The 13,798-nt window shown below is 44.0% G+C and overlaps 1 protein-coding gene across 1 annotated transcript in view; it reads right to left on the reverse strand.

Moving 5' to 3' along the window:
* The window catches only part of LOC124282085 (beta-lactamase domain-containing protein 2-like), a 35,603-nt gene extending 22,331 nt beyond the window's left edge, over nucleotides 1-13,272 (reverse strand). The window contains exons 1-3 of the mRNA XM_046718061.1: nucleotides 13,011-13,272; nucleotides 5,414-5,605; nucleotides 3,324-3,423 (exon numbers count right to left, since the gene is read on the reverse strand). Of these exons, the coding sequence (XP_046574017.1) occupies nucleotides 3,324-3,423; nucleotides 5,414-5,605; nucleotides 13,011-13,135 (417 nt within the window). The 5' untranslated portion in view covers nucleotides 13,136-13,272. The remainder of the gene's footprint in view (nucleotides 1-3,323; nucleotides 3,424-5,413; nucleotides 5,606-13,010) is intronic.
* Nucleotides 13,273-13,798: the final 526 nt, after the last annotated feature.

The following is a 13,798-nucleotide window of genomic DNA, read 5'->3' on the forward strand; positions in this document are numbered from 1 at the left end:
GACTGAGAACGACGCTGTCTCCAAGGGAGCCCCTCAGAGAGATGCCTGACGTCTGTCCACCTGACTGCGTGAGGTTGACAATTCAGCCAAGGTGAGGTCCCCAGACTCAACAGTTATTCTAAAACCACGATGAGCCAGTCGCCTGGGTACGGGTGACAACACCTGCACTGCGATCTGGCTATCTGGGCTGTAATAAACCTCAATTTGGTGAACACCCTTGGCGCCGTAATGTAGCCTAAGGGGAGCACACGAAACTGGTAGCACGTCCCGTCAAACAAGAACTGAAGGTAAATCTTGAAATCAGGGTGCAATGGAACAAGGAGGTACACGACCTCGAGGTCGATTGACGTGCACCAATCCCCTGTCTCGACAGATGAGATCACTAAGCACGGTGTCTCCATCTTGAAGGACAGTACCTCTATTATTAACTTGTTCAGCTCTCAGATGAGAATGGGTCTGAACATTCCATTCTTAATGGCAACGAGGAAATAAATGGAGACAAACCCCACATTTTTCTGACCATTGGAAACCACCACGCTGGTTGCCTTGCCCAGCAGAGATTGGATCTTGCCACAGAGTCATTTCGCCGTCTCTCGGGAAGCTGACACTGGCGTGTATCGATCCGACCGGGGTTTGTGGCAGAATACAGTAAACCCCTGCAGTCGGCAACTTAACGTTTGCAGGTGCCTGGGCACCTGAGGAATTAACGAGAAGCTCGACAGACTTCCGTATTCCTCGAACAGTCCGAGGCGCCATAGGCCCATAACCGCACTCATCATTTGGCTGGCACAGCTACAATGCAGTCCCTAGCCAGATGAGAGTTGACCTCCGTGTGATGCCGCCCAGAGTCGCCGACAAAAAATCACAGGCGCTCTTTCCCCTTTCCACCAGCTCCCTCAGCAGAGCAGAGAGATGCGCCGAGTGGAGCATACAGCGTTGAGCTGTTAAGGGGAAAGAACGACAGACTGACGGTAGAGTGTGAGGCCTTGTCCCGGATGCCTTGCTGGAAGCAGGCTTCACTCAGGGAGGCGAACTCCAACGGTTCGGGTATTCGACGTGGACAACACCCGAGGCAACACAGCCGTGATTTTATCTCGCACTTGCCTCAGGTACAAACCTACTCAGTGGCAAGTTTAAAGTAGCGAAATGAGCCGAAGCTCAAATTGACTTGTCCACTGTACGAGGCACATGTGAGAAGCCTGATAAATCAAGGTTTCCCAAGCACAGACCTCGGAGCGTCGAGGTAACCGACACACCCAGCACACTCGATAGTATCTTGGTCAAGACGTCGATAGACATCAGGCCGAGACCCGAACTACCGGCGAAGGGAATCTGCGCCCTACCAGTGCCGAAGCCTGGGTCGGTGCTTCTCATGGGGTTCAGAGCATCCGCAGAGCCGTAGCTCAGCGGTTCTAGACCGAACCCCGATCCCGAGACACGTAGGAGTAGCTAGCCTGATAAATCAGGGTTCCCCCAGTACTCTCCAAAAGCGCACTGAGCATATGGTCAAACTTAGCCTATAGCGCTATATAAATACCCATATATATATATATATATATGCGCTCGGGTCGGCGGTTCGAGTTCGAACTCTGATCCTGAAACACCTGGGAGTAGCCTGACAATGCAGGGTTCCCCTGGTGTACACAGGTAGACCTTGGTGCGTCGAGGTGATCGGTAGCTCCGTTACACTCAACGGCCTCTTGGCCAGGGCATCGATAGACATCAGGCCGAGACCTCAGCTAACAGTGGTGGGGATCTGCTCCATACCGGGGCCGAAGCCCAGGTTGGTGCTAGTCCAATCCCCGGTCCCAAGACACCTGGGAGTAGCCTGGCAATGCAGGGTTCCCCTGGTGTACACGGTAGAACCCAGACCGGAGAGGAACCTGCCGCTACAGGTTTCCCGGGCAACCCCGACTGACCACTAGGCGACGAGGTGACCGCCAGTCAGTGCAACAACCGAAGACAGGGTGAAACCTGCATCGCTGGCACCAGGCGCCTGTGAATAACCTGAGCCCGAAGCTAGGTCGCCACAAGGCGCGCCAAAGGCACACCATCACCTGAGCCGAAGCCAGGATCAAGCTGCCTGGGAGCAGGCGCGTTCCCCGCAGCCAACCCCCCCAGATGCGTCCGATCCACCCCCGACGACAAGCATGCTGAGCTCCTTGCGGAACCCAGACAGCACCGTGTCAACAAGGGATTTCACGGACGACAACTTTACCATCGAGATAAACACGTTGCGAGCCGAGCTCATAACTGAGCCCAGACATCGCACTGTCAATCATCGACTTCACATTAGTCATCTGCTGCAGCATATGTTGCTGAAATAGTGAAGCAATTGAGTCAATATTTAAGGCAGCAACATTGTTTGTGGGGGAACGATAAAGGGATTTCCTTAGAAACCTTCCATCAAATATTATCCCCCACCTGAAGCAGATTAGTGAAAAACATAAAATCTGCGTGCCTGAAAGAATGCGTGTGAGACGCAGAAACCCAGACAAAAAAACACAACCTCGGCCACTATGAGCCACGTTGAGTGTAAATGTATGAAATATGTATATGTGTAACATAACACAACATAGTGTAACAGGAATATTGACGCAAGGGCGTTTATTATGAACATCCTTGATCGTCGTGAGCGTCCTCGGCTAAACACCGGAGGCACACTTTATGACCATCCTGTGGCGGTAGTGCGCACAGCACAACGCACAGGGCTTAAACTGCAACAAACAGAACCATGCAAGTGTTACTAGCAGGAACTGTGAAGCAGCGCATGCCGTGACTGTAAACTGTCCAGGAAAGGAATAATTCCAACGGAATTTTACAGCCAAACAAAGGTAAAAAGTGGAATTTTATGCACTACAAGCAACCTCTGAAGAAATCACTTACTCCCGGAAATTGCTACGTAAAACTTCCCACTAAATTACAAACCAACTAGCGTGAACAAACCCAATAGCGTGAAAAATAACATTTACTCCCAAAGAAAAACCCATTTTCCTACACAGCAATATCGAAGCGGGGGGAGACCAGAAAAGGCTTCACACATTGTATACATGTGGGGAATAGAACCCAGGTATTTTCTGAGACAAGTGACCGCTTTAACCACAAGGGTACCATGCCACAAAAAACATAATCAAGGTGATTCTAATGTTTGCGAAATAAACTCGAACACTCTTATCCTGCGATCAACATGTTAGAATTCCGACAAAAAAGGGAGGAAAATTGAAAATACCTGAACTGCAAAATGCATAGGATTAAAACTTAACTTATATAAACAGGTTATCCAGAAAGTTCAAGAACAGATTGTGATGAAACAAATCACCAACCTGATGTCCTAACAGCTGTTCCACAGTTATCTCCCCTTTTCCATTCTGGGCAAACCCTGGCCAATAATGGGCCACAGGTTTCTTGTAGTCCAACCATCCCCTGGTAATAATATGAGAACAACACAATCAAAGCGGTTAGCAGTTAATAATAATTTTGGTTTTGTTAGCATTAAAGATCTCAATAAAACAACTCTTTTGTTAGGATGCAAAGGATGAAGGGCTAAAAACTAATGTTACATTGGCAAAGTGAATCCATATAGGTCTGGAACCAAAGTTTATTTATGAGACAGATGAACTTACAAACCCGTGCCAGTTATATTAAGACACTTGACGTAATTTCGATAGACTTACATGTAAATTTAGTGTAGCATAAATTTATTTTTTGTAAGATCCAAGTCAAATTTTGCACATTTGTGAGGAATCTTCTTACCTACAATAAAACAATGTCTGTTTCATTTTCCGTTGCTTATTTATCGAATCAACAGAATAACAGTTGAATCAACGTATGTACAGTGCCGTGAACTCCTTTAACATGGCGGCCTATGGGATTGTCTGCCTGACTGACTGACTGAGTTTAGTTTTATGCCGCTTTTAGCAATATTCCAGCAATATCACGGCGGGGGACACCAGAAATGGGCTTAACACATTGTGCCCATGTGGGGAATCGAACCCGGATCCTCGGCGTGACGAGCCAACGCTTTAACCACTAGGCTACCCCACCGCCCGCCTATGGGATTGTGCATTGTATAGCCATACCTATGTTGATAAATGTGATGTCATTAGTTAAATAGTGGTCGGAAAATTGAACTGAAATTGTGTGCGCAGAGCAGAGATGATTTCACATTTGCCTGTCATATTTTACAAAGATCTATCCTAAACTCACTTTACGAAAATTATTTATGCTTCACTGAAATAACATGTAAGTCTATGGAACTTACGTCAAGTGTCTGACTGACTGACTGAGTTTGGTTTTACGCCGCTTTTAGCAATATTCCAGCAATATCACGGCGGGGGACACCAGAAATGGGCTTCACTCATTGTACCCATGTGGGGATTCGAACCCGGGTCTCCGGTGACGAATAGCGCTTTAACCACTAGGCTACCCCCCCGGCCCGTCAAGTGTCTGAATGTAACTGGAATGAGTCTGTAGCAAACAAACAAACAAACATTGGCAGCTGCTATATTTTTAGCTATTGGTTGTTTCATGCCGAACTCGGCATTATTCCAGTTAATATATGTACAACCTGTTTGGGTTCAAATGAGAATGATGAATGACTAAATAAGTCGAAATAGGGGTGACAAATGGCTTGTGGAACAGCACCACCATACACTTCAGATGCAGCTCAGCACAGCCAGGTGAGATGACATCTACTTGTCAGGAAACAGCGGTGCTGTTCCACCAGCCGTTAATCACCCTCTATGTGAAGCGTGAAAATGGAACAATATTACATGATAGTTTCTTAAACAACTTATTCCATGATCGATCATAAAATGTCAGATTTCAGATCCTGTTGGGTACAGAGGTTTCAGGACCATGTGTCTTATTTATGTTTTGTTTTGAGATATTAATCATTCATTGTTCTCATTTGAACCCAAACGGACTGTAGTGGCCTGTTAATAATAACTTTTTGAACTTGACAAGTCAGTAAGTGATATTATGAGCATATTGAGTGTATTGGTTTTGTTGTTTAACGCCGCACTCAGCAATATTCCAGCTATATCATGGCATGGTCTGTAAATAATCCATTCTGGACCAGACAATCCAGTGATAAACAGCATGAACATTGATCTACGCAATGGGATACAATGCATGTCAGTGGACGAGCCTGACAACCCGATTTATGTTAGTCGCCTTTTATGAAAGCATGGGTTGTTAAAGACCAATTCTAACCCAGATCTACGTGTGTGTGTGTGTGTGTGTGTGCATGTGCGTGTGCGTGCGCGCGTGCTTGTGTCTGTGTGCACACCCCTTTTGTCCTGAAAATTTATTAAATGACCATTGCAAATGAACTGTGCACCCTTCCTTTCTCAGAAAAGCTGTAACTGCTCCTGCATTACATTCTCTGGACCTGTAGAGTTTGTTAACTCACCTGTCTACCATCCTGGCCACAGTTATAGCAGCAATGCCCTTTGTAGTGGAGAAGGCAACAGACATGGTGTCACTGGCCCATCGTCTTCCAGCTTCCGGATCTGCATAGCCTGCCCACATGTCAACCACCACCTCACCACGGTGATATACAACAAAAGCTCCGCCCCTTTCTTTGCCACTTTCGACATTTTCTCTGAAATACAAGGAAATGTTTCACTAACCAGGAAAACTGCACACAGAAAACAAGAGGTCAATAAGGATTTATGTTTAGAGCAAGCATTATGACAGAGCAATTCTTTGCTTGTTGTTTAACGCTGCACTTAGCAATATTCCAGCTATATGGCAGTGGTCCGTAAATAAACCAGTCTGGAACAGACAATCCAGTGATCAACAATATTCCAGCTATATGGCAGTGGTCCGTAAATAATCCAGTCTGGAACAGACAATCCAGTGATCAACAATATTCGAGCTATATGGCAGTGGTCCGTAAATAATCCAGTCTGGAACAGACAATCCACTGATCAACAATATTCCAGCTATATGGCGGTGGTCCAGTAAATATCCACCAGTCTGGAACAGACAATCCAGTGATCAACAATATTCCAGCTATATGGCAGTGGTCCGTAAATAATCCAGTCTGGAACAGACAATCCAGTGATCAACAATATTCCAGCTATATGGCAGTGGTCCGTAAATAATCCAGTCTGGAACAGACAATCCACTGATCAACAATATTCCAGCTTTATGGCAGTGGTCCGTAAATAATCCAGTCTGGAACAGACAATCCAGTGATCAACAATATTCCAGCTATATGGCAGTGGTCCGTAAATAATCCAGTCTGGAACAGACAATCCAGTGATCAACAATATTCCAGCTATATGGCAGTGGTCCGTAAATAATCCAGTCTGGAACAGACAATCCAGTGATCAACAATTTTCCAGCTATATGGCAGTGGTCCTTAAATAAACCAGTCTGGAACAGACAATCCAGTGATCAACAATATTCCAGCTATATGGCAGTGGGTGGTCCGTAAATAATCCAGTCTGGAACAGACAATCCAGTGATCAACAATATTCCAGCTATATGGCAGTGGTCCGTAAATAATCCAGTCTGGAACAGACAATCCAGTGATCAACAATATTCCAGCTATATGGCAGTGGTCCTTAAATAATCCAGTCTGGAACAGACAATCCAGTGATCAACAATATTCCAGCTATATGGCAGTGGTCCGTAAATAATCCAGTCTGGAACAGACAATCCAGTGATCAACAATTTTCCAGCTATATGGCGGTGGTCGTAAATAAACCAGTCTGGAACAGACAATCCAGTGATCAACAATATTCCAGCTATATGGCGGTGGTCAGTAAAATAATCCAGTCTGGAACAGACAATCCAGTGATCAACAATATTCCAGCTATATGGCAGTGGTCCGTAAATAATCCAGTCTGGAACAGACAATCCAGTGATCAACAATATTCCAGCTATATGGCAGTGGTCTGTAAATAATCCAGTCTGGAACAGACAATCCACTGATCAACAATATTCCAGCTATATGGCAGTGGTCCGTAAATAATCCAGTCTGGAACAGACAATCCAGTGATCAACAATATTCCAGCTATATGGCAGTGGTCCTTAAATAATCCAGTCTGGAACAGACAATCCAGTGATCAACAATATTCCAGCTATATGGTAGTGGTCGTAAAATAATCCAGTCTGGAACAGACAATCCACTGATCAACAATATTCCAGCTTTATGGCAGTGGTCCGTAAATAATCCAGTCTGGAACAGACAATCCAGTGATCAACAATATTCCAGCTATATGGCAGTGGTCCAGTAAATAATCCAGTCTGGAACAGACAATCCACTGATCAACAATATTCCAGCTATATGGCAGTGGTCCGTAAATAATCCAGTCTGGAACAGACAATCCAGTGATCAACAATATTCCAGCTATATGGCAGTGGTCCTTAAATAAACCAGTCTGGAACAGACAATCCAGTGATCAACAATATTCCAGCTATATGGCAGTGGTCCGTAAATAATCCAGTCTGGAACAGACAATCCAGTGATCAACAATATTCCAGCTATATGGCAGTGGTCCGTAAATAATCCAGTCTGGAACAGACAATCCAGTGATCAACAATATTCCAGCTATATGGCAGTGGTCCTTAAATAATCCAGTCTGGAACAGACAATCCAGTGATCAACAATATTCCAGCTATATGGCAGTGGTCCGTAAATAATCCAGTCTGGAACAGACAATCCAGTGATCAACAATTTTCCAGCTATATGGCAGTGGTCCTTAAATAAACCAGTCTGGAACAGACAATCCAGTGATCAACAATATTCCAGCTATATGGCAGTGGTCCGTAAATAATCCAGTCTGGAACAGACAATCCACTGATCAACAATATTCCAGCTATATGGCAGTGGTCCGTAAATAATCCAGTCTGGAACAGACAATCCAGTGATCAACAATATTCCAGCTATATGGCAGTGGTCCGTAAATAATCCAGTCTGGAACAGACAATCCACTGATCAACAATATTCCAGCTATATGGCAGTGGTCCGTAAATAATCCAGTCTGGAACAGACAATCCAGTGATCAACAATATTCCAGCTATATGGCAGTGGTCCGTAAATAAACCAGTCTGGAAAAGACAATCCAGTGATCAACAGCATGAGTATCCATCTAAGCAGTTAGGAAATGACGTGTGTCAGCAAGCCTAACCGACTGATCCAATTAGTTGCCTCCTACAACAAGCATGGGTTGCTGACGATCAATTCAAACCCGGATCTTCAAGGGTCTTTGTGTAATTAACGGGGTGGTGGGGTAGCCTAGCCTAGTGGTTAAAGTGTTGGCTCGTCACGCCGAAGACCCGGGTTCGAATCCCCACATGGGTACAATGTGTGAAGCCCATTTCTGGTGTCCCCCGCCGTGATGTTGCTGGAATATTTCTAAAAGCGGCGTAAAACCAAAACTCAGTCAGTCAGTCAGTGTAATTAACCTTTTCATGATCCAGGTAAAGTTAAACTCACTTGTCATTTCAATTTATTGTTTAATAAACAGTAAACATTACATAAACCTGTAAACTTGAGATCTGGATTTTTCGAACACTATCATGACTGCAAGAACAGTTCAGCTTCACTTGTCCTGGACACATACACTAACCAAAAAACTAATACTGTTATCTTTCAAAACAGGATTTCCTGTTGTGCACAAATTTGAAAAGCATTCAAAATGGCCATGCCCATGTTAAGCTGTGAGATTGAGAGTGCTACTGATAAACAGTGTGATGGGGCGCAAGAACAGGTTTTGAATAATTTACGTTGGTCAAATTTATTGGATTTTCCATTAAATAGATCATGGTGAGTATTATTTTTACAATTTTAGTCGTCCCGCCATGGCACACTAAAAATATTTCATCCGTGCCAGTTCAAAATTTACCATGCCATGGAATGCAAACTAAGCACTATTTCGATCTCTGCATTCATGATGCCAGTGACAATATCTTTGCTGTTTTAGGTCGGAGGACAAACACGCATCGTACAAGCACGAGACAACTGAAAGAAGCCAGCCTTAACCAGCACAGATGCTAATTGACGGAAAACTAAGTACCGGTAAGCCTTTACTGGTGCAGCAATGGAATGAGTAAAGTTTCTTTTTGCAATCGGACATGATCAGATTGCATAGGCGGATCCAGAGTGTGTGTGTGTGCGCGCGCCTTTTGTCCTGAAACTTTATTAAATGACCATTGAAACTCTTGTGAAAATGAAGTGTGCACCCCTCCTTTCTCAATAGTGTGCACCCCTCCTTTCTCAAAAAGCTGTATCTGCCCCTGGATTGTCTTGACCATTCACTGTCATTAAGTTGGAAGCAAATGCAAGCTATATGGTAGGTGGAATCTGATTGGTCAATAGGGAGAACATGATTTGTATTGGGTGCCATAGCAACCTGGTTACCATAATGATGTCAAGTAATGACGTCATGCTGATACTCCCACCATGTGCTAAACAAGTTAAACAAACCAACATACTTTTTACCTAGAACCTGTTTCTATATGATCCCCAGTGTAAACAACTTGAGGGCAGAAGTAGAAAGTCAACAGAATAGACGAAGCATGTACTACAGCATTCTCTTCCCACAGAGGTTACTTGTCATATTTTCCTACAAACCTCTGTTCTAATACGACCCTTTCATGGTGCGAGTGTTCAGGATTCTTGATTGGTTTCAATCAGATTTAGTCGTGCAATCAGCAAAGTTGTCTCAAAAGTGCTCATTCGCAAGGCCTCAGTAATTTCGGTATGCTTCAGGAAAACTAGAACCTCTTTCCCTGCACGATGCGCGCAAACGCTTCTTCCAGACAGAACTCAGTCATGTAAATGACGGATCAATGGCGTCTCCATCCACCTCGTTGACAACGGACAAGCTAGCCATTTAATGTCTTGTGTGTCACATCAACACAAGTCCCTGGCAGGGTGTGTGTGTATGTGTGTGTGTGTATTTGTGGCCCCACCTTTGCTTGTATTAGTCAAGTTGGATCTAAGTTGATGTAACACGTGTTCATAGCATGATGTAACGATCGACATACTGTTCCACTTACCAATCTTACCCAAGTCAATCGTAAAGTTAAGATCCAAAGTCTTAAGTTGCTCATGACCAACTTAGGATCGCTAAAGTCAATCGTAGAAACCAAAATGGTGGCTTTCATATTCTACATGAAGAAGAAGAGCGAACATTTCACTGTGAACTTCCCTTAAAACCCCCGTGAAATGAATTTGTTTATTTCTGTGATGTATACAAACACTGCAAAGAAGCCTTACAAATGTGAGGCCAGTGTCACCACTGTCGTCATGGGAACACAGCCTAGGGAGTCGGTGTAATACATTTGTACAACAATATTGCAAGGTCATGGTTAATAATAAGGTCCTGAAGTGAACAATGTTCTGAAACAAAAAGATACAAATATGTTTGATTTCATGTGTGCTTATGTGGTGGTGGATTCTAAAGGCAGGACCCATGTTTTCAAGACTGCTGACAGATTCTAGATATGCTACCAGATGATGTGCTTGTGGTGAGGTCAGTATTACCCACCAGCGATTAGACGTGGCCGTTACCATTTGCTATGTACAGAGTAACGGCTTGCAACAGCTGATTAACACTGGTGACAGGTATATTTTATTACATTTATACTAGTGCCTCCGTGGTGTAGTGGTTAGAGCATCCGCCCGGAGAGTGGAAGGTCGTGGGTTTGATCCCCGACTGCCTCATAACAAAAGATGTTAAAATATGGTACTTGTTGGTCCCTGCCTGGAGCTCGGCATTAATGGGTACAACAAGAACTGGTAGGCTCGGAGTCAGTATAATGTGTCTGAATGGGGTATTCATGCTTCACTGTGGCATGGTATCTCAGTGAGCTAGCACTATAAAACCAGCTTCAGTCTGGGCTAGTACAAGCAGCTGCACATACACACACACACGCATGAATGTCGTCATAATGAGCGAAATATTCTCAAGCACGACGTTAAACCCAATTTCACCTCACCTCACATTTAATACGCTATGTAGTAAAAATCTTGTCAATCATAGATAGTCAGTGTTTAGATGAAGTATTTGAAAATTAGAATGTGTTCAAAGGAAATGTGAATTTACGAATTTATGAGCGTTTGATTCCAAACAGAGTTGATGCTTTCGATTTCATTTGTTTATTGTTACCTTAAGTTGTCGCAAAGAGTAATTCAACTTGTATATTTTTTTATAGTGGCAATTTTGAGACTTTTGGTCACATTTTGCAATTTGCCCGTCAGTGGTGACAAACGTATGACTCTAATTTTAGTTCATTCTCTGGATGGGTGTTACAAAAATGTTCGATAATTTTGTCAAATAGGTCACCTGTTACATCGAAGTCATGACACCTGTACTTCATGGACCTGGAAGACCAAAAAACGGCAAACCGCATAAACAAAATCAATGCTAGCAAACCATATCAACGAAAACCATTGCCACTAGCAAACGTGGTGTCTCCACATGTAGAAAGCCATAGCCTCTCAAATTAGAAATTCGTGAGTAACTTCACTATTGATTGAAATTATCCACACCCAGCTACACACATACATATCGTAATACTTGTCACCTGTACCACATTGGTTTTGTGAAATGTATGTTATTTTGACAAATATAACCAGACATTATTTCCATTTGCTGCCAAAACATACTAACTAACATGGAATTTTCATTCAATTCTTGTAATATTTGGTCCAAGTTTAACAAGTCGTTATCAAAATACGATAAATTTGCCCCCCAAAAGCATAACGTTTGACTTTACTTACACAATTTGTGTGGCAAGACTACATGGTGAAAAGTAGTTTCAGCCGTGAGTGATCCGATTACTCTGTACATAGCAAACCGCAACGGCCACTAGCAAGCAGTGCGTATTACAGGGTGTGACACTGTAGAGGATAGAGGTAGAGGATGCCTCGTCAGGCCTGGTTTATTCTGATCGACAAGGTTCAGCCACATATTATGCTTGATACCCAGTGTTCACACGCACTTGCCCCTGAAACCAAGGTGCTCACTACCCTCATATTTTTCTCGCGGTATTTTCTCCACATTTTCACTTGGTTCCAAAACTACTTCCATCGTCTTCTACACTATGCAAAAGGAGATAACTTGTGCCTCGCATTTCTCTATCTCTCTCATGAAAGAGTCACGATCTAGGCTTAGATCGGATCGTAAGATCGGGACCAGCTATGATCGGCCTAAGATCGGTTAGTGGAACGGGTGTAACTTTTAGCTAAGACGATTGCAAAATTGGCGTAACTTGCTAACATTGATCGTAAATAATTAAGATCAGTTAGTGGAACGACACCCATGTTAGAATTGGTCAACAGTAACCCATGCTTATTATAAGCAGCAACTAGAGGGATTGGGTGGTCAAGCTTGCTGACATGGTTGACACCCCATTGTATCCCAACTGCCTTGGACCCGTGAAGATCCGGGGTAGAATAGGTCTTCAGCAACCCATGTGCTTGCCATAAAACGGCGACTATCTTGTCGTAAGAGGCGACTAACGGGATCGGGTGGTCAGTTTCGCTGACTTGGTTGACAAATCGGTTCCCAATTGCGCAGATCGATGCTCATGCTGTTGATCACTGGATTGTCTGGTCCAGACTCGATTATTTACAGACCGCCACCATATAGCTGGAATATTGCTGAGTGCGTCGTAAAACTCAACTCACTCACTCACCCAACTGCCTTGATCGATGCTCATAATGTTGATCACTGGATTGTCTGGTCAGGATTATTTTTTAGATCATTGCCATATATCTGTAATATTCCTGATTGTGGCGTTAAATTAAAACAGTGTCCCTTCAAGGCCACAAGAGCGTAACTGCCGTAAACAAGGCCAGCGATATAGCGAGATGACGGGAGCGTTATTGCGCGGGGATTGCTCGCCTGAGTCTGAGACCGAGTTTCCCCAACTCAGGCTGCGCAGTGGCGACTCTCCCAAGCCTCTACCTATCGTTATACCCCGAATAGTACACCGCACTTGGACCGAGAACAAGGTAAACAAATAGTGAATAGCTGAAGACATACCTGAGCGTCTCGGCCACTTTGCGAAATTTCGTGGAAATACCCTCAACGATTGGAGGCAGCTTTGTGCGAAAAGTCTGGGTACATAGGTGAACGCCAGAGTGAAGAGTATGAGTGTAATCCCCCATCGTAATAGCCCCATTGTCACCTGACAAATCTTTCAGGTATTCACAAAAAAAGCTTAGCAAACTTCTGTCATGTACCCTGCTGAACGCAGACTTTGCACCGGTCTCCCTGCGCTCTGCTTCGACAGACTATAAGCTGGGCCCCGTCTCGCATATCGCAAGGTGCCGCGCGCACAGGGAACCGGGAACCAGCTTACGACGCACAACAGTGTCGCTGACGTCGGCAACCAGGTTGTGAAATTTCTCGAAAACAAGGAAACCAGGAACATTATTTCTCGAGACAAATTTTTTAAGCCGGTTTCACAAATCAGTCTCAACTCAAACTGAACTCAATTCCTGCTTCGCGTCCATGGGTCTTTGTGAGTGTCTGTGTTGTAAGCGGCATCATGTGCTAGCCATTTCCGTTTCCAGCGTAAACAACACACTCCGACGCCGTGATGATTTTGCATAGCTTTAATCTTTAACATATTAGGCTTATATGTCACATCTCTGGGGATATTTTAGTCTTACCCTTTTGGGGTCATTCATATTTTTTTCAGCGTATTCATTTTAAAATTCCACCAGGGGTATGGCAGCAATAATTTTAAGATTAGATCTACACATATGTAATCATCGTAATAATATTGTTGTGATTATATATCATTTAGTATCTGCTTTTGGATTTAA

This window comes from Haliotis rubra, unplaced genomic scaffold (genome assembly GCF_003918875.1).
Source record: "Haliotis rubra isolate DU_JTF1 unplaced genomic scaffold, ASM391887v1 Scf1085, whole genome shotgun sequence".
Lineage (NCBI taxonomy): Eukaryota > Metazoa > Mollusca > Gastropoda > Lepetellida > Haliotidae > Haliotis > Haliotis rubra.